This window comes from Stegostoma tigrinum, chromosome 2 (genome assembly GCF_030684315.1).
Source record: "Stegostoma tigrinum isolate sSteTig4 chromosome 2, sSteTig4.hap1, whole genome shotgun sequence".
In the NCBI taxonomy this organism is placed as follows: Eukaryota; Metazoa; Chordata; class Chondrichthyes; order Orectolobiformes; family Stegostomatidae; genus Stegostoma; species Stegostoma tigrinum.
The window spans coordinates 11,448,645-11,475,797 of record NC_081355.1 but is presented as its reverse complement, the minus strand read 5'-3'; the positions used below and the strand labels follow the sequence as shown (position 1 = coordinate 11,475,797).

General features: G+C 40.5%; 1 protein-coding gene across 1 annotated transcript in view; it reads right to left on the bottom strand.

The window, feature by feature from the left end:
- The window catches only part of LOC125446915 (LYR motif-containing protein 4), a 165,760-nt gene that overhangs the window by 129,250 nt on the left and 9,357 nt on the right, over positions 1-27,153 (bottom strand). Inside the window, exon 2 of the mRNA XM_048520924.2 lies at positions 2,178-2,298. Coding sequence (XP_048376881.1) covers positions 2,178-2,298 — 121 coding nt within the window. The remainder of the gene's footprint in view (positions 1-2,177; positions 2,299-27,153) is intronic.

The window sequence follows — 27,153 nt, the reverse complement described above, 5'->3', positions numbered from 1 at the left end:
AATGACTTGGTCTCCACAGATGTCTGCGTCAATGAGTTCAACATATTCACCACTCCCTGCTGAAGAACCTTTTCCTCATCTCAACTCTCAAAGGTCATCCGTTGACTGAAGCCCTTTGGTTCTAGTCTCTCCTACTAGTTAAACATCTTCTCCATGTCCACTCTATCCAAGCTTCACAGTAATCTGTAGGTTCTTCTAAACTCCATCATGTATAGACCCAGATTGACAGGTCCTTCATTCCCATGATCATTCTTGTGAACCTTCTCTGGGTCCCATTCAACACCGCATATCTTTCCTTAAATATTGGGCCCAAAACTGCTCACAATAATTCAAGTGCAATCTGACCAGAGCCTTTTGTAGCCTCAGCAGTACATCCCTGCTCCTGTATTTTCTCAAAATATTATGAACATTAACACTCTATTTGCCTTCCTGTCAACTGAAACTGTATGATAACCTGGAGAGATTCCTTTGTGCTTTAGACTTCTGAAGGCTTTATCCATTTAGAAAATAGCATCTGCCACTATTCTTCCCATCAAAGTGCATAACCTCACACTTATCTACATTGTATTCCATCTGCCACTTCTTTTCCCACTCTCCTTGCCCTTCCAAGTCCTTCTGCAGCCTTCTGCTTTCTTAACACTACCTCTGTGTCATCTGGAGACTTAGCATCAATAGTCTCAGTTGCTTCTTCCAGATTGTTAATGTATAATGGGAACAGTTGTAGTCCCAACACTGACTCCTGTGGAACTCCACTAGTTACCAGCTGTCATCCTGAAAAAGACCCTTTTATCCCCTCTCTCTGCCTTCTGGTGGCCAGCTAATCCTCTACCCACGGCAATTACTACCTTGTCCCTAACACCACGGGTTCTTATCTAGCAGCTTCAGTGCAGAGAAAGAGCTTGTCAAAAGCCTTCTGGAAATCCAAATAGATCATATCCACTGGATCTACTTTGTCCAACTTGCTTGTTACTTCCTCAAAAGAATTCTAATGCATTTATCAGCTATGACCTCTCTCGGACAAAGGTGCGCTGACCCAGCAGCATTATTTTACCATGCACTTCCAAATACTCCGCAATGTTTTCCTTAGTAATGGACTCTAAAATCTTACCAATGACCAAGGTCAAGCTAAGTGGCCTATAATTTCCCATGTTCTGCCTTCCTCCCTTCTTAATCAAGAGTGTTAGATTTGCCATTTTCCAGCCCTCTGGGACCTGACTCCAGTGATTCTTGAAAGGTCACCACCAACCCCTCTACAATATCCTCAGCTATCTTTTTCAGAACCATGTAGCATGGTTCATCTGGTCCACGTGATTATTCACCTTCAAACCTTTCAGCTTCCCCAGGACCTTCTCCTTAGTGAAATCAGAGTAAGACTCCGTTATTTGCTTTTTTTTTGCTGATTTATTTGTACCTTTACAAAATACCTTTTTATATGCACGGTGGCTTTTCTGATTTCAACTGTGTTGAAGGGAAATAGAAAATATGCAGTCAAGCATTTAAGTACAAGAGGAAAACTGGAAAACAAGTCACTCCTCACTTTTACACATTCACAACCAGATACAATGCCAGAGGTCCACCTGAAGGGGCGAAGTGAATTAATATTTCAAATATGGGGGAATCTGTCCTTTCCTTCAGCAATGTTGTTACCTGGACAAACTGAACAGCACTCAAACAGTTGAGTTTAGAAGTTACAAAGGTACGAGTGTTACTGACAGTATTCACGTGCATTTCTATACTTTCATTATTTTAAACAGATGTAAACTGTGAGAATTACTTAGATATAGCTTTGATACTGATTAACTTGGACAAGAAATAAATAGTTTTTAAGAAGAAAATGCATCCTGGAAGCTTTGAAACATTAGCATGCCTTTTCCCATCACATAAAGCCTTAAAAAGACTTCTAAATACGAAAGCGAAATTTATCTTGGCAATACACTTAAATTACTGTACAATTTAGAACTAAAGAGAAACAAAAATTCACACAGTGTTTATTAGAAGCACAGAGAAAAATCTGTTTCTCTGGTTAAATCCTTCAACTATTTACTATCAATTAAGCAACCTGCAGCTTCCACGTGAAATGTATGGTTTATATTAAATAGAAGTTTGACAGCACTGGATAAATAATTTAGCCCAGCTCTTGTCTGAAGTCAGAAAATTTGGCTCCTCAGATGCCTTACCTGTCGGCGAATAGTTTCAATGCTGGCATTAGCCTTTTCTATTAGCTGTTGGATAACTTCAGGATTTGTCACATTTTTGTTTTCTCGAAAAGCATCCTTAACTCTCCGGAGTGCAAAGGTCCTTCAAGAAAAACAGCAAATTTTATTGTTATCTGTAACACTTTTTAATGTTCTGCGAAATTGTTATAGCTAATTCTAACATGAAAAGGTCTACGTGAAAGCTTAAAAAATGAAACAAGTGGGTTTCTGGTACAATTTTAGCGCCATTTGCATTTAAGGCCTTGCAAGGCAGTGCACTGGAGTAACTACAGCAATATTAAAAAATAAATTTCCATGTTTGCTGGATCTATCCATAATTTTAAGATAGTCAAAAAGGATACAATTTAGTGCAAACAGATGAATTCCAACACACTGCAAGCTTATGACAGTCTCACCTTGCAACTTTATCACACAAAATGTAGTTTGTATATGGAATGTACTACCAGAGGAAGCAGTATATAAAGGAACAGTTACAACATTTTAAAGACATTTGTACAGGTATTCGAATAAGAAAGGTTTAGAGGCATATGGGCGAAACACAGGCAGATGGGAGTAGTTTAGTTCGGAAAATTGATTAGCATGGATGAGTTGGACCAAAGGGTCGGTTTCTGTGCTGTATACTCAAAAAAGAAGTTCCAAGTGACCATACATTTGCTTTGGTGCCTTCTGGATACTATTTTACTGACTCTTCTATAAAATTGCTTACAGGCTGATGTACAAAATTGAAGTAATCAAATTACCAAGTAACATTATTCCAAATATAGAACTGTAATGATTCTCAAGTGCCTTTTTCTTGTTTATAAAAATACTGTTTTTGCATCATTCACATACAACAGCATTCTAAACTTCAGCACCGTTACAGCAGATGGTAATGAATTACTATTTGTTCAATGCCCATTGATTTTTGTCATTTACTGTCTACTGTGAACAGAATGCTAAGGTCTTATGAATAATACATTTCAATCATAAGGTTTTGGTGGGCTACTGAATGCCAGCCAAATACTGCACACTGGCAGATGGTTGTGCTTTTAATTAGGGTCTGTTCACCTATTAAGTGACATGGGAATGTATTATTAATAGGATTTACTTAATAAGAAATCTAATTCTCATTTGCAACTGGTCCATACCCCACAGCTTTTTCTCTGGAAGCTGCATGGTGTCATGCGATGAAGACATTTAAATAAATGACATGTCAAAAATTCTCGCAATGTCTCAGAACAGCCTGTCTTTAAATCATTTAATTGAAAAGTACATTTCAATCACAACAGGTGATATTTATTTCAGTGATCTTACTATGATGAAGAGACGAGTAAATAACCTTTAAACATGACTCTAAATAACTATGGGCAGCTAGTAAACTTACAGTATTTTAGTATTGATACAGAGCAACTAACAGTAAAATAATTCAATCACATTTATTGATTTATGCTGTCAAGAAAGTTAATTGTAATGAAGAAACAAATTTAACACTGGACAAAAATCATCTTTTAGATTTTAAGAGCTGTCACACAGATTCTAAAGTTAACCACAGGTACTAAATTTTCATTTAGCACACTGAATTTTCCACTGTGTTTAAAACACAAAAATGTAATATAATGTTGGATGAAGTATCAGGTTTAAAAAGGCAATGGTTCCTGCTTCCAAGAGTATGTGACATTACCAATGATGGCATGTTGGTCATATCAAAAGGTTTTAGATCTATCATAGGTCAAGTGGAGGACAATAAAAACAATTTGAGTTTCTTTAATTCAGGTGGGATTGTTTCACAATTTGCAAGCTGAAATAAAAAATGACCATATCCATCAAGCTATCCTTGGAATACTGAATGATTATACTTCTTGCAAATTTCAATAAGATGCGATTTTTAATGTTCTGCAAAATTGTCATAGATAATTCTAACATGAAAAGATGACAGAGTGTGAAGCTGGATGAACACAGCAGGCCAAGCAGCATCTCAGGAGCACAAAAGCTGACGTTTCGGGCCTAGACCCTTCACCAGAGAGGGGGGTGGGGACAGGGTTCTGAAATAAATAGGGTTCTCCCCATCCCCCTCTCTGATGAAGGGTCTAGGCCCGAAACGTCAGCTTTTGTGCTCCTGAGATGCTGCTTGACCTGCTGTGTTCATCCAGCTTCACACTTCGTCATCTTGGATTCTCCAGCATCTGCAGTGCCCATCATCTCTAATATGAAAAGGTCTACTTGAAAGCTTAAAAAATGAAACAAGTGGGTTTCTGGTACATTTTTAGGGCCATTTTTAGTTTCTCCCCTTGTCAAGTCATTGACTTGCCGACATACAATTAAATGACTCACAGAAGAAATAAGATTCTGACAACCTGATCTGTTTTAGGCATTGAAGAATAAATATTAGTCACAGTATTGAGGAGAACATTTTTGCTTTGGATTTTGTAGTTTTGTGGATTTTTGTTTTAACATGGACCTGACAGTATGTTTTTTTCTCAAATAGTTTGGTTTCAAGATAGACTGATTGAGGAGAAGGCAAATTCAAGATCTGTCTCCAGACTGAAAGTAACATTACTTATTATACATGAACACCAAATACTATGAAACATGGTACCCACAGGTATACCAGGCTCTAATCTTATAGTTACGAATAAGGATTAATCTATCGTCTTTCTGTATTCATGTCCATGTGCTCTTAAGACTCATTAATGTTCTAATGTGGTGTAGCAGTTTGGTTGATTCTTCTACAGTGTTCCACCTCCACCCATTTATGTTCAGTGATATACAACTCCAGAACACTGTCACAAGGTTGGTTTGAGGTTCTGAAGCCCTTACGCAACACTTCCCTTCAAGCTTTTACACCCCTCCTCCCCACAGTAGAAACATTGATTAACAATTATATACATTGCAGGAGTTGTAGGGAAACTAACTTTTGACGATTACTTTAGTTTAGGTGTAATCACTTAATCAGTATATTCATTGATTAATCCGATATTATAGCATTCTACTTAAGTGTTGCTAATGTAGATAATATGATTATTTACCCTGATTTAACAAAGAGAATCGCCATGTGATTGCAAGCAGAGTGAAAACAATACCTGATGCGTTGGACTCAACTACAAGGCTGAGATCGCCTATTTTGCTTCATATTCAGACTTTCAAAACTAACAAAGACAAGCTTGTTAGCCCTTATAAAGGAACAATGAGTACAGCTATACCCTTGCATTGGTGTAGTTAACAAAAAAACAGCATAACAATTGGCTAAACGTAACCTTTGTATAAGAGGTAATTTTGTAACAATGCATTCCAGTTTTCAAACTGTATAATCCTTAGAATTTATTTTGATGAAGGAAGAGGGTGGCACAGTGGCTCAGCGGTTAGCACTTCTGCCTCACAGCGCCAGGGTCCGGGGTTCAATTCCAATCTCGGGTGACTGTGCAAGCTCCGCACAGACATTCTCCCCACGTCTGCGTGTTTCTTCCACATATTCCAGTTTCCTCCCACAGTCCAAAGATGGATTGGCCATGCTAAATTGCCCATAGCGTTCAGGGATGCGTAGACCAGGTGGGTTATGTGGGATGGGTCTGCCTGAGATGCTCTGAGGGTCAGTGTGGATTTGCTGGGCTGAAGGGCCTGTTTCCACACTGTAGGGATTCTATGAAGCCTTTGGGAGAGAAAGATGGAGGTGGGGATGGAATGAGAGAGGGGAAGAGATTCCCTAAGCAGAACTAGAGACAAAGAGTTGTAGTATATTCATGAAGTTGTTACCTTGCTTTTCGATAAGTAACTTTAGAACTTACAAAAAGTTTGTAGAGGTACTCTGTTGAAATGTGTCATGTTGACTTATTGGTTAAAATCTCAAATAAACAAATTAATATTGGGATTTGAGTATTAAACATCTAAAACTTACATTTTCAAATTAGGTACCTATGTTATTTCTTTTTATAATATTTGCTTGTCACATTTCCTAATCTCTCCTACTCCTCCCCAGTCTCTCTATTCTTTGGCTTAATTCATCTGAGGTTGTTGACTTGCTCGCTGAGTTGGCTTGTTCTTATTCAGACATTTCATCACCATGCTAGGTGACATCATCAGTGGAGCCTCCAATTACTGTTTTTGTTTCTGAAATTTGATATTCACCTGTTAGAAATCTTAACTATGCTTCTCAGCCTAACTTTCTGAATGGAAACAAAACCCTTTTGATCCTTTCCATAAGAAACTGAATCCACTGTGGGCGTCTGATAATAGGCTCATTTCATGGGAGTTCGACTCACGTTTAACTTCTTAGCTGCTAGTGGGCTGTTATTGCTCTCAATGTATTGTTAAAAGTTTGCTTCCCCTATTACTGACTGTAAAAGGCTTTTTGAGATGTACAGTGTTCTGTCATCTGGAGGAGTTTTCTATTCTGAGATGTTTCCTTCACAACAGCTATTCAGTTCTGTGGCTTTTCTGGCTGCTAGCTGGTCTTAAAACTGCACTGACAATTTCTTGAAAAAATGATTTTTGAATTCTTTCTTCTCTAAATGATTGCAGGTTTCTTTCGTGATCTTCATTACTGCTGCAATTCACTGGATAATGAATCTGGTTGCTGTTACTGTCTTTGGCTTCAAGACGGATTGGTCAAGGAGGAGGCAGAGTCAGGTCAAATTTAACCTTCAAAGCAACGCTGCCTATTTTATCTTAATAATAGATACTGCTATACATGGTAATCATACAAACTATCAAATAGCAGCAGAAGTAGACATTTGCCACTTTACGACAGCTTTGCCATTTAATAAAATCAAGACTTGCCCATTTATATTGTCACATTTCCATCTATTTCAAATAACCTATAATTTCCTAACAAGAATCTATCAAATATTGCGACTATCCTTCCACCACCTTCTGAATTAGTGAGTTCCAAAGTTGCACAATCATCTGAGTGAAATAAATTCTTTTACTTTGCAGAGCTTACACGTGAGGGATTGCTATCTGTCTGATTTATAGCTCATCTGTAGTTGCCTTGAGAAGGTGGTACTGAGTTTTCTTCTGGAACCACTTCAGTGCATGTGCTATAGGCTGATCCACAAGAGGTCAGGGAGGGAATTCCAGGATTTTGACCTAGCAACAGTGAAGTATCAGCAATATATTTCCAAGTCAGGATGGTGTTAGCTTGGAGGACAAATTGAAGGTGGTAATGTTTCCATGTATCTGCAGCCCTTGTCCTTCTAAACTGAGGTAGGTGTGGATTTCAAAGGGACTATCCAAAGGTAGTTGGTGAATTTTTGCAGAGCATTTTCTAAATAGAACACACTGCTGTTACTCTGCGTGGACAGAGAGAATTTTTGTTAATGTGGCACTAATCAAGCTGATTGCTTCGTCCTGGATGGTGTCAAGCTTCCTGAATGATGTTGGAGTTGCACTCATACAGGAAAATGAGGAATATTCTGTTACACTTCTGACCTGTGGCTTATAGACAGTGGGCAGGTTTTGGAGTCAGGATGTAAATTACTTGCTGCAGTATTCCTAACCTTAGACCTGCTCTTGTAACCACTCTATTTTTATTGTGAAGCTAGCTGAGTTTCTGATCAATGGTAACCCCTAGGATATTGACAGTGAGGGAATTCAGTAATGGTAATGCCACTGACATTTAAGGGGTGGTGGTTAGGCTGTCTCTTACTGGAGATGGTCATTTCCTGCATTTGTCATAGAATCATAGAATCCCCGACAGTGTGGAAACAGGCCCTTCGGCCCAACAAGTCCACACCGGCCCTCAGAGCATTCCAGCCTGATGCATACCCCTATAACCCACCTAATCTATACATCTCTGAACACAATGGGCAATTTAGCCTGGCCAATCCACCTAGCCTGCACAGTTTTGGACTGTGGGAGCAAACCGCAGCACCCGGAGGAAACCAACACAGACAGGGGAGAATGTGCAAACTCCACACAGACAAGTCACCCGAGGGTGGAATTGAACCCAGGTCCCTGGCACGGAGAGGCAGCAGTGCTAACCACTGAGCCACTGTGCCACCGTGCAGTATGAAAGTAACTTACCACTTTTCAACCCTGCCTGGATATTGTCCAGCTCTTGTTGCATTTAAACTTGGACTGCTTCATGATCTGAGAAGTCACAAATGGTGCTGGTCATTTTGTAATCACCAATGAACATCACCATGTCTCACCTTATGCTGGAGAGGCCATTGATGAAATATCTGAAGTGGGTTTGCCCCAGGATACTAACCTGTGGAACTTTTGCAGAAGTGCCCCAAAGATGACTGACTTCCAACAATCACAACCATTTTCCTACATGCCAGGTGTGAACCAACGAGCAGAGAGCTTTCCCCCGAATTCCCATTGATTCCAGTTTTGTTAATGCTCCTCGGTCAAATATGACCTTGATGTCAAGGGCTGCCACACTCAGCCAGTCTCCAAATTCAGCTCTTTTGTCCATGTTTGAAGCAAGGCTGTAATGTGGTCAGGAGCTGAGTGACCCTGTAGAATCGAAAATGGGAGTCAGTGAACAGAATGTTGTTGAGCAGGTCTTTCTTGATAGCACTGCTGATGACACCTTCCACCAGTTTACTGGATGATCATGAGCAGACTGAAGGGTGGTAATTGGCTGGGTTGGATTTGTCCTGCTTTTTGTGTGGGCAGTTTTCCACATAGTAAGGTACTGCTAGTATTGTAACTGTACTAGAATATCTACAAGAGAAACAGCAAGTTCTGGAACACAAGCCTTCAGTATCATTGTCAGAATGTTCAGAGATCATAGATCATATGAATTCCTGCAATGAAGAAACAAGCCCACACCGACCCATACCCCTATAACCCACCTAATCTCCACATCCCTGAATTGTCAGAAGCTGCAGTCTTTGCACTACGAGTGCTTCCAACCATTTCTTGATAATCACACGGAATGAATCAAATTGATTCCAGACTAACCTCTGCAATACTGTGAATCATTATAGAAGGTACTAGACAGCTCTGGCAGAAGTCTGTTGTGAACGCTTCAGCCTCAGTCTCATCTTTTACACTGATGTGACTGGATTTGATTTATTTTAGGTACATGTACCTAAGTACAGTGAAAAGCTTTGTTTGCGAGCAGTATAGGCAGATCATAGTAAACAAATACATACAGATAATAGGGTACTTAGACACAGCAAGGCGTACAGGTTATACTGCACAGGAGGTGCACCAAGCAAGATCAACATTAACAAGATCAACATTATTTGAAGGTAGAGAGTCCATTCATCAGTCTAATAAAGACAGGGAAGAAGCTGTTTTTTGAACCTGTTGGTGCGTGTGTTCAAAGTTCTGCATCTTCTACCCAAGGGGAAAGATTGTAGGAGAGCATTAATAGGGTGGGAGGGGTCTTTGATGATGTTTGCAGCTTTTCTGCAGCAATGGGAAGTATAAATGGAGTCCACGGATGGAAGGATAGCTTCAGTGATGGTTTGGGCTATATACACATCCTTCTGAGCTTTCTTATGGTCCTGGGAGGAACGAATGTCATACCAGGCCATTATGTACCCAGATAGTATGCCTTCTGTAGCGCATCTGTAGATGTTGGTGAGGATCCTTCTGGGCACGCCAAATTTCCAAAACTGCCCAGAGAAGAAGAGGCATTCTTGCGCCATCTTGACCATAGCATCCAAGTAGGAAGTCCAGGACAGATTGTCAGTTATCGTCAATCCTAGGATCTTGACGCTCTACACCCTCTCAAACTCCGCTCTGTTGTTATATATGAGGGCATGTTCTCCGCCCTTCCTTCTTAAGACAATAATGTTTGTTTGTTTTGCCAACATTGTGAGAAAGGTTGTTATCATTGCACCAAGTCACCAAGCCTTCTACCTCCTTTCCGTATTTTGACTCATAGTTGTTTGCTCGCCATCCTATCACGGTAGTGTCGTCAGCAAACCTGGAGACAGTTTCATTCAGAAACTGGCTACACAGTCATGGGTGTACAGACAGTACAGTAGGGGGCTGAAAACGCATCCTTGGGGAGCTCCAGTGTTGAAGGTTATTGTGGAGGAAGCGCAGTTGTCTATCTTCACTGATTGCAGTCTATGGGTCAGGAAGCTGAGGACCCACTTGCAGAGGACAGAGCTGAGTCTTGGAGATATGAGATCAGTCTGGAGGGGATGATGGTGATGAAGGCGATGTGCAGAGACTGACATAGGTGTCCTTGTTGCCCAGATATTCCAGGGATCACTTAGCTCTATGACTTACTACTTATGCTGTTTAGCACACAAGCAGGCCTGTTTGGTAGCTTCACTAGGTTAACATGTTATTTTTAGGTATGCGTAGTGCGGCTCTTGACATGCCATCTTGTACTTTTTCATTGATTGAGGGTTGATCCCCTGGCTTGAAGGTAACGGTACAGTTGGGGATATACTAGGCCATGAGGTGCAGATTGTGTTGGAGTACAGTTCTGCTGCTGCTAATGATCCACAGCACCTCATGGATGCTCAGTCTTAAGTTGCTAGATTTGTTTGAATTCTGTTCCATTTAATGTGGCAATAGTGCCACACAACCTCATGGAGAGTATTCCCAATGTGAAAGCAGGACTGTGTCTCGATTTCACAGCACAGTTGAGGGTCAATCACATTGCTACGGGTCTGGATTCACATGTTGGGACCAGGTGAAGATTGCAGATTTGCTTTCCTGAAGGGAACCAGACGGGATTTTCCACAATTGGCAGCAGTTTCATGGTCATCAATAGATGTGTTATTTTCAGTACTTACTGAATTGAAATTCCATCATGAACCTTGGCAGAATTTAAACGTGGATCCCCAGAACATTTAACGAGTCTTTGATTTAATATCCTCATGATAATACCACTGGTCTATAGACTCCTCATTTCTGTATAGATATACCAAGCGCTGATCCTACCATTAGGTAAGAATTGTTTTACTTGAGAGTTAAAGATTGACACGTAAAGATTTCTAAAATTCTAGTCTAGTGTCATAGCATGGTTTATTCTTCTAGTATTTTTGAAGTAAGGCCGGACTATTGATATTACCTAGCATGGTGATGAAACAGCTGCGTGATAACCAGTCAGCTTGACAAACAAGCCAATAACCTCATTCTTCTAGAATGTTCTAACTCCACCTAGACTGTTATTTACGTACTGTGATGCACACCTCTGTGACACAATTGCAAAGTTGCTTCAGGTTCCTGAAGTCCTTTTACAAGAGATGGATGTAAAAGGCCCATTTCAAGTTTCATCAGAAAGATGACACCTCCAACATTATAGCACTCTCTTAGAACTGAAGACTATGCCTAGATTATCACAGAATCAGAACATTGACTGTGGGTGCTCATGCCATTGGTGGTAGGTTAACCCATGAGTCACCACATCTTGGCAAGGGGAGAGTTTGAGAAAGAGAATCCTCTGTAGTAATCTCAGCCAGAGTGGGAATTTAACCCAGGCTATTGGTAATAGTCTATCTCAGAAACCTGTCATCCAGCCAATTGAGCTAAACAGACCCCTACGTAGTGTACAGATCAAGAAACATCTTACAAATATTAGTCATAGAATGCAGCATGGTTAATAAAATACTGCAGAACGAAAAATAAAATAGTCACATAAGAACAGTAATCTAGATAAATGCCAAAGCCCACTTTTAGGTGTCTTCGAGAGATTTTTGGAAACTAATCAGTGATGTTTTTTCATGAATTAGTTTCTCATTATTCTATCAAAACATGCTTGATTTCATAAAATGATTCAGTTGCCCAGTGATTTGTTCTGAAGACAACACATTGCTTTGCTGTACGAGAATGAACTATCTTATTTATTTTCACCCTTCTAAGGCATTGTGCTATATGCAATTGGTTTATCAATTCACTTCTTATTAAAATCTAACCACATACTTGTGCTACCAAATTACATATTTTACAGTGTTATGAACACGTTCAAGGTCAATTCATCTAGTTGCAGAAAATCAAAAACAATGTTATTTAACATATGAATAAAATTGTCTCAAAACAGTTTTACAATAAACTAACATCTGCTTACAAAAACACCCCTCTCAAGTTATTGTTTACTTTATTCTTGACATTGACAGAATTTCTGTGCAATGTACAATATGCATGTTCAATATACATGTACTAAACATGCTAAAACAACTTTTTAAGAACACTACAATACTAAAATTTCCATCACCTAATCTTATTTTCTTTACAGGCATGAAACTCCAATGCATATTTTTTGGAAATTCAGTGTCCTAAATTATAAATCTGTAAGATTGTCTCTATGCCACCTTTCACTCTTTCCTTCTTAATGCCAACAAAAAGCTTGTTGATAAGAAAGCTAGATTACAAAGAAAATTCAGTGTAAAACAACATTCTATTCGAATGCACTGCAAACTAGTAATCCAGATTTGGCATTCCAATATCTGTTCAGTCACTGAATGAATTTTGGTATCTTCACTTCTGATGAGACATTTTCAAATATATTTACCACCTTACAAGTCACTTGGTGATTAATATGCATTATTATTTACGTTAATAAACAAATACCTGTTAAGTCAGGAAACAGTGCCACTTTAATAGAATGCAGATGGAGACATAGAATCATAAAGATTTACAGCATGGAAACAGACCCTTTGGACCAATTTGTCGATGTTGACCAGATATCCTCAATAAATCTCGTTTCATTTGACAGAATTTGGCCCAAATCCCTCTAAACCCCTCCTGTTCATGTATTCGTCCAGATGCCCTTTAAATGTTGTAATTGTACCAGCCTGCATCACTTCCACTAGCAGCTCATTCCATATACACACCACCCTCTCAGTGAAAAAGTTGCCCCTTGGATCACTTCTAAATATTTTCCCTCTCATCTTAAGCCTATGTCCTCTAGTTTTGGACTGCTCCACCTTGAGGAAAAGACCTTGTCTATTTACCCTACTCATAATTCTGTAAACCTCTATAAGGTCTCCTATCAGCCTCTGATGATGCAAGGAAAATAGCTCCAGTCTATTCAGCCTCACCCCATAGCTCAAACTCTCCAACCCTGGCAACAGCCATGTAAATCTTTTCTGAACTCATTCAAGGTTCACAACAACCATTCTATAGCTGAGAGACCAGAACTGCAGAAAGTATTCCAAATATGGCCTAACCAACAGGCATACCATGATCTCCCAACTCCTATACTCAATGCACTGACCAATAAAGGCAAGCAAAACACCTTTTTCATTATCCTATCTACCTGTGATTTCACTTTCAAGAAACTATGAACCTGCATTCCAAGGTCTCTTTGTTCAGCAACATTCCCCTGGAGCTTACCATTAAGTGTATAAGTCCTGCCCAATTTGCCTTTAAATTTAAATAATGAATTATTGCATAATATATTTTAATAAGCTGGAACTGCTGCTTTTCTCACCTTTTCTAACTATTGCTATATACCTAATGCAACAGATACAACATTCAACATTGGCTAAATACATCTTCAATAAATAACACTTTGCTGAACAAGAATGCGTTTGACAAAGATTCTGGGTACTCAGGAAGACAGCACTTAAATACTTGTGATTTATCACTTTTATATCAAATTAACAACTTGTTTGAAGTAAAATGTTTTTGCTGAAAAGAACTTAGTTCTGTATAAGGAAAAAGGCTACTGTGGATAAATGATGCATAATGTGGTAGAATTTTGCATCATTTAACAAGTCATAGAGCAGTTCAAGGCTTGTGCATTGCTGTAAATCCATAAGATACAGGAGCAGAATTAGGCTACTCGCCTGTCAAGTATGCCCTGCTAGTCAATTATGGGTCATGTTTCTGAACCGCAATCTTCTGCCTTCCTTTGATACCCTTACTGATCAAGAACCAATCTATCTCTGTCCTAAATACACTCAATGACTTGGCCTCCAAGACTCCTGTGGCAACAAGAGCAGAAATTGCTGGAAAAGCTCAGCAGGTCTGGCAGCATCCGTGGAGAGATATCAGAGTTGATGTTTTGGGATGAAAGACCCTTCCTCAGAACTGTAGAAAGTGTAACACCTGTCCATTTACTTCCTTCCTCCTCAGTTTCCAAGGGCCCAAACACATCTTCAAGGTGAAGCAATGCTTTGCCCACACTTCACACAATCTAATCTACTGCATTCGCTGCTCACAATAATGGTCTGCACTACATCAGGGAAACAAAGCATAGGCTGGGTGACTGCTTTGCAGAACACCTAGGTTCTGTCTGCAAAAAAGACCCTGAGCTCCCAGTTGCCCATGACCTCAACACACCACCCTGTTCCATAGCTGAAATCGCTGTATCAGGGTTGGTGCAGTGCTCCAGCAAAGCTCAGTGTAAGCTAGAAGAACAGCATCTTATTTTCTGCTTGGGGACCCTGCAGCCTTCTGGACTCAATACGAGTTCAACAACTTTAGGGCTTGAGGTATCCCATGTCCTAGCCCCAACCCCCTCACACCAGGCCTTGATATTACATACAATCCATTATTAGTCACTAACAGTCGCCATTAATCGCTATTTACCCTCTCGCCAGGTCATCATCCATTCCTTTGCCTGTCCAACAGTTCTTCTCTCTCTTTGGGCTCTATGTCCACCTATCATTTACTCCTTACCCCCTTCCCCCATCCTATCTTCTGCATACAAAGCAACATTTTCCTAGCTACCATCAATTTTGAAGAAGGGTCACTCAAACATTAACTCTGATTCACTCCATAGATGCTCCCAGGCCTGCTGAGCTTTTCAAGCAATTTCCGCTCTTGTTTCTCTGATTTACGGCATCTGCAGTTCTTCCAGTTTTTATTCAGTAATTAACTCACTGCCACTTGCCTAACACAAAGGATAGCACAGTTTGAATAAATGTTTAAAAGTAAATTTAACACCTTATCTTGAAAAAATATCAAAATGACCTGATGAAGGAAGAAATTTTGAGGTTACTCTGTTGTTAATGTGGGGGCTGGGGGTCGTGATCATCATCAACATCATCATTTTTAGGGTGCAGTTGCATGATTAGGGCAAAGATATAGTTGATCCTGAAGTGGACAGCTGTGGTTCACTGTCTTTTGACTGTTTCTTGGGGGTTGGCTTAAAAAAGGCATCCAGTTCTACGTAATATCTTATTCTGCGAACTGCTGCCCTGCTGTATTCTGCATTGTAATCGTTGTTCTCCAAGAGCTGCAAATGCTTCTCAACTTCCCTCACGTCAGAAAACAAAACAGAAGTGGAAAGCTGTCATGGAGCTGCATTCTGGATTCATCTTCTTCATCTCCAGCTCCCACTTCCCCTTCAATGACAAGTTGTTGTAGATCAGCTGTAGAGAGTTCTTCACAAAAGCAGCTCTTCAACATCCTCACTCTCCACTTCTTCATATCCAACTTCCTTTGTAAGATCAACAACATGTTCTTTGATTCTTGGGCGCTCCTCTGATGGATCCAAGCCTTTAAACTCTCGAGAAAAATCTGGGAGAAGCTTCCGCCAAACTGCATGCAAGCAGTCCTTACTGAAATCACCCTAGGCCTCCATGATAATGTCAATTGCATTCTTGATATTAGAGCTCTTCCAAAACTGAAGAACAGTGTCCTTATCCCCCTCAGTAGCTGCAATCAGCCTCTTACTGACCGCTACTGACTGTTCTGTGATATCGATGCGCATTCCTCTGCATTATAGCCTACACAAGTTTGTGTTTTAGAAACAGCATTCCCTCATTTGTCAGTTGTGTCATAGCCAATTTGCCTTGCTAGAACACTTGTTATAGCAGAACCGACTGTACGTCCTACACTTACGGTGAAAAAACTGCCAGCCTACTCATATAACCCTCACCCTCCAGTCCTGGCAACACCCTGGTAAATCTCTTCTGAACCCTCTCCAATTTAATAATATTCGTCATACAGCAGAGTGACCAGAACCGTATACAGTACTCCAAAAGTGGCCTCACCAAATGTCCTGTGCAATTGCAACATCATGTCCCAACTCCTGAACTCAACGGTCTAGGCAATGAAGGCAAGCGTGCTAAATGCCTTCTTTACCATCCTATCTAACAGTGACGAAACTTTCAAAGAACTATGTACCAAAACCCCTAGGTCTCTCTGTTTGACAACACTACCCAGGGTATTACCATTAATTGCATAAGCCATGTCTTTATTGATTTAATCAAAATGCAATACTTCGCATTTATCCAAATTAAACTCCATCTGCCATTCCTCAGCCACTGGCCCAATATATCAAAATCCCTTTGCAATCTTAGATCACTTTCTTTATTTTCGACTATACCACCAATTTTGATGTCATCTGCAAGCTTATTAACCATGCCTCCTAATTTCCCATCCAAATTGTTTATATAAATGACAAACAAAAGTGTACCCAGCAGTGACCCCTGCAGAACACATGGAATTGTGAGAATGGACAAACCCACTCAGACAGTTGCCCCAGGGCGGAATGGAACCCAATTCATGGTGCTCTGAGGCAGAATGTTGCTCCAATTGCATGTCAATTTAATGTTGAACCTAAGTTTGTGTTGAATAGAAACCTCAAAGTAACTGAGAATAATTTTTCTATTGAGAGATATCAGTGTTAGCAAGACCTACAATAAAAGTTCTGGAGATAAAATTAGTGCCCATAATGGTACCTCATCAATACTAATCCACAGTAATAATTCATCTTCAAACAACCAATCATTGCATTTTCATCCTTAAATCTCTCTCCAGCATTACTTTGCTTAAATAGAAAATTCTCCAAATGAAAACCAGGTCAATCAGCTTCTGATGAAAATAAGAAAACCATCCAAAAAAAATTCACACTGGAAGGAATAACCTAATTTTCTCCTTGGATGTTGAAAAAATATGCATTTCTACATGTATTGTTACACAAGTCCAGAACGTGCGTAATTTTTATTTATACAAATTCTACATTCTACTTTGTACTTTTTGGTTGAAGCAATAATTATCCTTGAAGGAGACAGATAAATAAAAGTATACTTGATCATTTCACTATGTTTTTGAAGTTAGCTGAGACAACAGAGGCGGCTCAGTGGCTCAGCGGTTAGCACTGCAGCCTCACAGCGCCAGGGACCCGGGTTCGATTCCCGCCTCGGGTGACTGTCTGTTTGGAGTTTGCACATTCTCCCTGCGTCTGCGTGGGTTTGCTCCGGTTTCCTCCCACAGTCCAAAGATGTGCAGGTTAGGTGGATAGGCCATGCTAAATTGCCCATAGTGTTCAGGGGTGTGTGGCTTATAGGGGGATGGGTCTGGGTGGGATGTATCAAGGGGTGGTGTGGACTTGTTGGGCCGAAGGGCCTGTTTCCACACTGTAGGGAATCTAATCTAATCTTAAAACATCAAAATAATAAAACTGAGCCAGCAGAAACAAGTTAACTTAAATACTCTATTATATTCTGTTATAACTGATGATTTAGATAGCTATTGCAATACTGCAACTCTAATCTTGGGTCAAAGTTACCTTACAATAACTCATGTAAACTTTCCTCACAAGGTTTAAGACATAATTTCAAGCATTCCATTTTAGTACAGGTCAAATGCAAAAATCCTGCCTTGACATGTAAAACATATCTTTTTATAACACAGTAAAATGAAGACAGTGACACCAAGGCCTTGAATTTTGTTTACTTATCTATTTTTAATTAAAATGACAGTGAAATGCAATGCTGACAGTTCCTGTGGAATTGTGAAATGTACGACATAACTTCTGTGGCGCTGCTATAACAGGTGTGCAGAAGTTGTCATTGTTATTCCAGATCAAAAAAAAAGTAAACTCGTCCCAATATTTGTGTGTGTGTGCCCAAAAAAACCCAAGAACGAGAGAAAACTGAGTGGCATAAAGATAAAGGCACATCAAAAAAGTATGCCCTACATTCAGATATGTAATATACAGATATATCCAGCATTTTTTGTTTAATGCCATTTTTTGTAATACCATCTTACACTGGATAACCTTACCTGTGAACTGTAGATTTATGCATGTGGCGATATATCTTCAAAGTCAAAAATGTATATTTTTTTAAAAAATATTTTCTTCAGATCAGTTACAGCCTAAATATTATCAGATCTTCAGCTCAATTAAAGGTCAGGCTGGATTTCCTTTTTTCAAAATACATTTTAATTTTAGAAGTTTCATAAATGTGCCTGTCCTAAATGTGCTGGATACAACTTCAATACTTTATAGTTGAAGCACCATAAGATTGTTCCTGGAGGGTCAAAACCAATGTAACTTCCAGGTGAGACATGTTTAGAAGGGACTAACTGACTTTAGTTGTGTAGTCATAACTTAGCATCTATTATAAAGTCATACATTACAGATTTTATATTTCCAGTACAAACTCCTAGTCTACCATAATGACAAAAATTACATAATCCTTGCCATACTGCAATTGCACAACGTCATGTGGTGATTGCTGTTGCTGCAACTTCTCTTGGAATAATTGCAACTTGAAAATCTTTTCCATTATAAATACCGACATTTAACTTATAGAAGTTCAGACGAAGCGCATATGACCATTTAAAGAAAACCTACATTTTGAATCAGAGAGGTGAGTCAAAAGGGCTAGGTGTAGTGTTTATGAACTTGATCAATGAGGTGATTTTAAGGACAATATAGAGGGTCTTGTTCCAATCACTGCATTTGGATAAGCCGTTGTGACCTCAGATAAAACAGGAATTGAACTCACACTATTAATGTCACCCTGCACTGCAGACAGTTGTAGAGACAGTTGACCTAACCAAATCCCATAGAGAATTGTAACTAGTGATTGGACTGAGGTCAGCCACAGAATATCAGTTCCCATCTGGGGCTGTTAACCTGGTCTAATCAGGGACTCCTGACTGGTAGAGATAAACAGGAGTGTCAGGGGTTCTGTTCACACTGGAAGTTAGTTCTGAGCTTGCTGGATCAGTGCACTTGCATAAGTAAATAAAGGGTGATGGGATACTGGTCTTTGTAGAATTATTTCAGTTGTGATGAAAGGAAAAACATGACCCTGAAAAAAACTGCTTGTAAAAATTGTTTCTAAGTTGGGGCTAAACAATTCTGGCATCATGCCACTATTTGGGAGGCTTAACAGTTTGATCCTGCTGTTGAAGACTGGGTCCAGTATGTGGAAAGATTGTATTATTTTCTCTGGGCAAATGACATTGGGCAGACGAAAAGTAATGAGTAATTCTGCTGAATAGTTTGTTGACCTGCAGTTCTTTGACTATTAGCAGCTTAACTTTCTCTGAGGCACCAGGTATTGAAACCTGTTGAGAGTTAATGGATTTAACAGAAGAATATTATGACCCGACGCCTTCTCTTATTTGGAGACACTGTTGGTTTTACTTGGCAGTTTGAGAACCAGGGAATTGGTATTGGGATTACTGAGGTTAAGATGACTGGCAGAGGCATCGATTTAGGTTTAACCCTAAGTGAGATGCTGAGAGATTTTTTGATATGTTGGATTAATTATGTGATCATGCCAAAGTGCCTATTGCTAAAGCCCAACTGGACTTCAAACAGGCGCTACAACCAGTTTTGTCATTAGAAAATGTGGCAAGTGGAACATTTGAGTTACTGGGTATGCTGGTGGAAGTGGCCAGGCTGACTGAGCTTGGGGAACACCGAGTAAAGGGAATTGCATAGCCTCTCTCGGGACATACTGTGAACAGACGGACTCCAGGTCAGCTCACAGTAAAAATCCAAAACAAAGCCAAGCCTCAGCCAAAGAATTAAAATTTTATTGAGCATCTGGTGTGGCAGGCCATTGTAGTTGCTGCCAATAGGTGGACTCAAGACAGCAAAAGATTCGCACTAGCTCTGAATAGAGTAAGAGAACTTGTAGCCAGTAGCTGGTATTCAGGAGAGTGTACACCTTATAAACACCATCAACAACTAGTTTTGAATAATTAAATTGCTGGTAGTATCCAAACCAGAACCAATCCAAAAACATATCTGGTTAAAAGGTCACCTGTTTGTAATGGTGGTTGATATTGGTGTGGCTGTATCAGTGATTGCAGAACCAGTCTTTACCAAAATTCAATCTGGACTCCGACCCTTAAGTTCGCATAAGACCTTGACTAGGCTGAGAACTATACTGGGGAACATCTACAGATTAAGGGTCCAACTTCAGCTCTGGTCTTGTATGAGAAGCGGCTGATACATTTACTGCTGACTGCAATAAAAAACATTGGGGCCGAAGCATGATGGAGTGAAACTGGCTGGGAGACTCAATTTCATTGGCTCAACACTTTTCAGTTAGAAAATGGTTGCCTGAATGAGGCCCTACTTAAATATCCACAAATTTTTCAGCAAGGTCCAGGGACTATCAAAAGAGCCAAGGCCACCTTGCATGTTTGACCTGGAACAATTCCATGGCTCTGGAAAGCCTGTTCAGTGCCATTTGCCTTCTATGCAAAAATAGGAGGAGGAGGCTGGAAAGTGAAGGAATCATCAAACCAATTTAGTTTCTGGAATGGGCAGGATTGGTTGTACCAACTGTGAAGCCTGACAGATTGCTTCACCTTTGGGGGGATTTCAAACTGCTTCTCACAGCTGGATTAATACCCAATCCCTTGCACAGAGGACTTGCACATTAAACTGGTAGGGGGCAGGCTGTCCTTCACGAAGCTGGACATGAGCCATGTGTACCTGCAATTGTGATTAGATGAGGATTCCCGGAGGTATGCTACAATTAATACCCATAAGGGTTTGTACCAATATAAAGGACTGCCAAGTGCAGCATCAACAGTTCGTGCTGTTTTCCATTGGACAATGGAGAACATTTTACAAGGTGTACCCCAGGTCGCCATTTATCAATGATGTGCTAATTACTAAGATGACAAATAAACAGCACTTGGAGAACTTGGACACAGTGCTTAAACATTTCGCCAAGGTGGATGTAGGCCTTAGGAGGGAAAAATGTGTGTTCCAGGCACCCCAAGTGACCTAAAGGGGCTAGAGACTAAAAAAATAGATCACACACACTGGAAGATAAGGTGAGGGTGATCAAAGTTGGCCTGGCTCCTTTATCTGTACCAGAGCTTTTATCATTCTGCGGTTGGTGAATTATTATGGAAAATTCATATGTAACCTGGCCTCCATCGTAGCACCTTTATATCAGCTTTTGAAAAAGGCTCAGCCTTGGGAATGGTCTTGCAGCCTTTAGGGAAGTGAAGAAGCAGCTATCGTTGTCTAAGGTGTTGGCACATTACAATCCCAAGTGAAACATGTCGCTGACATGCAATGCCTCCAGTGTTGGCTCACCTGTGGCCCAGCAGAAAAGATCACCCAATTGCATACGCTTCCTGACTTTGGCTGATGCCGATTGCAAAAACACCAAGAAGGAAAGTTTGGTGGTGACCTTTGGTATGAGAAAGTTCCACCAATACCTTTACGGACATATCTGTAATAGCAACGGACCATAAACCCGTGCTACGCTACTTAAAGAGGATAAGGGCCTGCCACCCCTAGCTTCAGGTCGAATTCGGCAGTGGACTCTAATACTAAGTGCATATAATTATAAGTTGGGACACTTGTCCAGGAGGTCATGTGGCAAATGTGGATGCCTTTGAAAATCTTGACCCCCGGTGGGGCCTCTCGGTTCCGCGATTGATTAGCACTCACAATCGGTCTGGCTGTTTAAGGCCTTACTCTCTATTTTTTCATATGGCTGGGTACAGAGCATCTGAAAACACAGAAGTTGAGTACTTCCGTATTCGTCGGAGGAGCTGCACACACAACTTAATACAAAGGCATTTTTATACTTTTCTTAAAGCAGGGTACAAGGCATGATCACATAGTATATTCAAACAATTACCAATCGATACGTGAGACTGCTTCATTGGCATTTACTTGGTCCAATGATATTAACTGGTAAACAACTTACGTCACAACACTTAGGTTACTTTCATCCCGCGACACAGTGCCTCCACACCTGCACCCGAAGGTCAGTTAGAGCAGTTAGTACTTCTTTATCTTATCAAGTTACATCTGTTTTCTAAAGGGCGCATTGTCTGCTAATCTTTCCTTGCTACGGTCTGGGGGTTAGTTATTCATGCAACTCTAGCGGAATTAGTAATTAGCCGCCTAGAAGCCATTATGCAGCTCTAGCAGAATTAGCAGTTAGCAGCCTAGAAGCCATTTTGTTGTGCTAACTTTCACCAAGAAGCTACCTTGTTGCCGTCCAAGTTACCAAGAGCATTCGTCAGGCAGTTGCTTCTAGCGGCAACTAGTCATTTAGGCACAGATCATGAACTTCCACATCCTAGCCTAGCCTGTATCCGTTTTAGACTCTCACCTTGAGATCCATTCCTCTGGCAAATACACCACAAGTGGAGCACCACTAAAGTCCATTCTGGTTTTAAAGTTTCTTTACACCCAGTCACTGCTGACAATATCAGATTGTGGCCACAAAGATCCCACCTGGCAAGACTAAAACAGCTGGTGGTGATGGGGGAAGAAAAGGGCCACCACAACCAGAATTAAAATCTTTGTGGACCTGGTGAGACCAGATCATCGCAGAGGATGCCATATTATTATGGACAGCAAGAGTGATTGTCCTGAGAAAAGGTCACTGCCAGATACTGGCTGAACTCTGCGAAGATCATCCAGGGGTTTCCAAAGTGAAAATGTTGCCAAGACGTTATGTCTGGTGGCCAGGACTGGATGCTGACATAGCTATATTGATGGGGCAGTGCCTAGCCTGCCAACAAGGATAAGAATTACCACCAGCAGGTCCTCTACATTCATGGGAATGGCCTGAACTTGACTGTGCATTGATTATGCAGTCCTTTCATGGGCTCAATGTTCTGAGAAGAACCAAGTCCGAGAAGGTTTGGTGACAATTGAATAAAACAAGCTGGAAAATCCCAGCAGGTCAGGCAGCACCTGTGTAGAAAAACATTTCAGGTCTATGAACTTTCATTTGAACTGAAATAGAAATGCACGAGTTTTTAAGCCAGTGGAAAAGGGAGGGGACATGAACATAGGAAAAGATCTGTGATAGGGTGGGGACCACAGGAGATGTAATAACAAAACAAAAGATGAAACAACCAAAACAGTGGCAAAGGTTTGTACACAAATAAGGCAAAATTGCTGCATAAAAGCCATGTGGCATTTTTCTTAATTCCATGGAATGAGGGTGTCACTGGCCAGGCAGCACTTATTACCCAGAGGGCAGTTAAGAGTCAACCACATTGCTGTGGGTCTAGAGTCACATGTGGCAGAGCAGGTAAGGATGGCAGTTTCCATCCCTAAAGGACATGAGTGAACTATATGGGTTTTTCCAACAATCAACAAGAGATTCATGGTCATCATTAGACTCTTAATTCAATTATTTTTTGAATTCAAATTCTGCCATCTGCTGTGGTGGGATTTGAAACCAGGTGCCCAGAACATTCTCTGGGTCTCTTAATTAACAATCCAGCAATAATAACACTAGGCCATTGTCTTGCCCTAAACTGAAGAGGTGCTGGATGTCCTAAAATACATAAAGGTAAAAAAATCTCCTGAACCTGATCAGGTGTATTCCAGAACTTTGTGGGAAGCTAGGGAAAGATTGCTCAGCCCTTGCTGAGATACTTTTTTCATAATAGCCATGAGTAAGGTGCCAGAAGACTGGAGGTTGGCTAACATGCTGTCATTATTTAAGAAAGGAGGCAAGGAAAAGCCAGGGAACTATAGATTCAGTGAACCTGGCATCTGTGGTGGGTAAGTTGCTGGAGGGGATTCTGACATACAGAATTTATGTGCATTTAAAAGGCAAGGACTGATTAGAGATAGTCAACATGACTGTGCTTATGGGAAATTGTGTCTCTCTAACTTGAGTTTTTTTGTGTAAATGACAAAGAAGTTTGGCAGAGTGGTAGATGTATAGACTTCAACATAGGTGACTAGATACATTACTAACTAATCTACCACATAGTTAGATCACACAGAATCCAGAGGGAGTTAGCCAATTGGGTACAACTGACTTGAAGACAGGAGACAGATGGGGTGGAGGGTTGTTTTTTGGATCAGAAGCCTGTGACCAGTGGTGTGCCACATGGATCAGTGTTTTATGTGATGTGAATGTAGGAGGTATGGTTAGTAAGTCTGCCGATAACACCAAAAATAGGTGGTGTTGTGCACAGTGAAGAAGGTTATTTGTGAGTACAACAGGATCTTTATCAGACAGGCCAATGGACCAAGGAGTGGTAGATGGAGTTTAATTGAGATAAATGCGAAGTGTTCAATTTTAGAAAGGCAAATCAGGGCAGGACTTATACAGTTAATGATAAGGCCGTGGGGAGAGTTGCCAAACAAAGAGACCTAGGGGTGCAAGCGCATAGTCCTTTAAGTGGAGTCGCATGTAGACAGGGTGGTGAAGAAGGTGTTTGATCCTTGACTTCTTTGGTCAGTGCATGCAGAATAGGAGTTGGGACATCATGTTGCGGCCATACAGGACATTTGTTAGGCCACTTTCAGAATACTGCATTCAGTTCTGGTCTCCCTGCCAATGGAAAGATGTTAAACTTGAAAGGGTTTAGAAAAGATTTACATGAATGTTGCTGGGATTGGAGGGTTTGAACTAAAGGGAGAGGCTGAATAGGGTGGGGTTATTTTCTCTGGAGTGTCGGAGGCTGAGGGGTGACCCTAAAGAGGTTTATAAAATCATGAGGGGCGTGGATAGGGTGAATAGCCAAGGTCTTTTTCCCCCCAAGATAAATCTATGCCCCCTAGTTCGAGAGTTCTATGGTGAGAAGAGAAAGGCTTAAAAGGGACTTGAGGGGCAACTTTTCATGTAGAGGGTGGTGCATGTATGGTATAAGGTTCCAGAGATGGTGGAGCCGGGTTCAATTTTGACATTTAAAAAGCATCTGGATAGGTAAATGAGCAGCAAGTGTTTAGTGGGACAAGGCCAAATGTTGACAAGTTTTCTTAGAAATTCTTAACAAGGCCTTCGGATCAACCAGTTCACTCCGAACCAGACCCAACCTCCTATAACCCACCTAATCTACATATCCCTGAACACTATGGGCAATTTAGCATGGCCTCCACCTAGCCTGCATATCTTTGGACCGTGGGAGGAAACTGGAGCACCTGGAGGAAGCCCACGCAGACACAGGGAGAATGTGCAAACTCCATACAGACAGCCACCTGAGGGTGGAATTGAACCTGGGCCCCTAGTGTTGCGAGGCAACTGTGCTAAGCACTGAACCGCCGTGCCATCCATAATTGGACGAGGTCAGTTTAGGATATCTGGTTGATATGGATGAGTTGGACCAAAGGGTCTGCTTCTGTGTCATATAACTCTATGACTCCATAATTAAAGTTTTACAGTTTAGTTTATACTACTTCTCATTTCTTTCCTAAATGCAACATTCACACTTCTCCATAATAGCTCATATCTGTAACGTGCCTTTTTATTTCATCTGCATCTTTCTAAAGTCTGCTATCCTCCTCACTCTTTACTTTGTTTCCAATATACGCAAACTTAAATCCCATTATCCCTTTACCCATGACTAGATCATTAATATGTATTTAATGATATGTATAAAAAGATCAAGGACACTAGGTTGCCAAAAACAGCTAACAGTACAGTTGGAATAAAAGTCACTGGAATTATTCTAAGTACTGTTAGACAATGGGTGGAAGCAAGAAATTCAACACCATGAAGCTGGACATCAGAGGTACATTTGAGAAGGATGGTTTGGTTGATAATGGTATAGGTCAAGGAAAGACATTGCATCATCATGACAGGAGATGTCATGTATGTTTATTAGGGCAGTTTCAGTTCTACGGGTGGCACATTCAGATATTATTTTTGAAGGATATTTTATTTAAAACATATATCAATAAAGGTGCACCATATAAAGACACCTGTCTAAGATGGATTGTTTGCTGCATGTCCATCTTTCACAGCAGAATACCATACAGAAGAGGCCCTTCAAGCCATCAAGGCTTCACTGACAAAGCTACGCCAGTCACATTTTCCAACACAAGGCCCATAGTCTTCAATGTTTGATATCTAAAGTGCTCATGCAAGTATTTTTTAAAGGTGGTGAGATTTCCTGCCTCAACCATTCTCCCAAGATTGCATTCCAGACCCTCACCTTCTGGTTTAGAGAAAGCTTCTTCAAACTCCTCCAAATGTCATGCCTTTCACCTTAAAAGTTTTCTTCCTTGTTATTGACTCTTCAACTGAGGGGAATAGATGCTTCTATCCACTCTGTTCATGCCCACTTCCATCAGATCCTCTGTGAAATGTCTCTGCTCCAAACAAAATAACCTGAGTTTATCTAGTCCCTCTTCAAAGTTAAAATGCTCCACCCCAAGCAACATACTGGCAAATCTCCTCAGCAACTCTTACAGTGCAAAAACATAACCTCCCTCCCCTTTCCTTTAAAAGTCATGGTTAAAAGTATAAGTGTCCCATGTGCTTTTTTTAACTGCACTATTAACCTCCCCTGCTACCATCAAGTGTTTGTGACAGGCACCAGGAGCTGTCTGCTGAGTTGAGCTTCCTAGTTTTCTGCCATTCATTGAGTACTCCCTTGATTTGTTACTACTTCTAAAGTGCATCATCTCACACTTATCAGGGTTAAATTCCATGTGCCACTGATGTGTCCATCTGCTCAATGTTTATATCTCCCTGTAACCTTTGAGACGCTGACCACCGGTAAATGTATCATGTAGTGTTGTCATGTAGTACTGTTATTTCATTAAGAATACGTATGACATAATTTTTCCCATCATCCTGTTAAGTTGATGTAGAAGCCACCAATATCCAACTCTTAAATAAATGGACGCTGATGTAACTCAATTATTGAAGCTCCACTTTCTCAATACCTCAATCTCAATTAAGAGTAATGCTACTTTGAAGTTATAACATAAACACAGTTAATCTTTAATTCTATTGGCTGATGTAATGTCTGGGACTTTAAAACAAAACCTCTAAAAGAGTAGGGCACTGTGTCTAAAATAGCTGCAAAAGCAATCTAACTAGGCTACACAAGCTCCACAAGGCTGTATAAATAACATTTCTAAACAATCAATTTATATCAAGAGAGT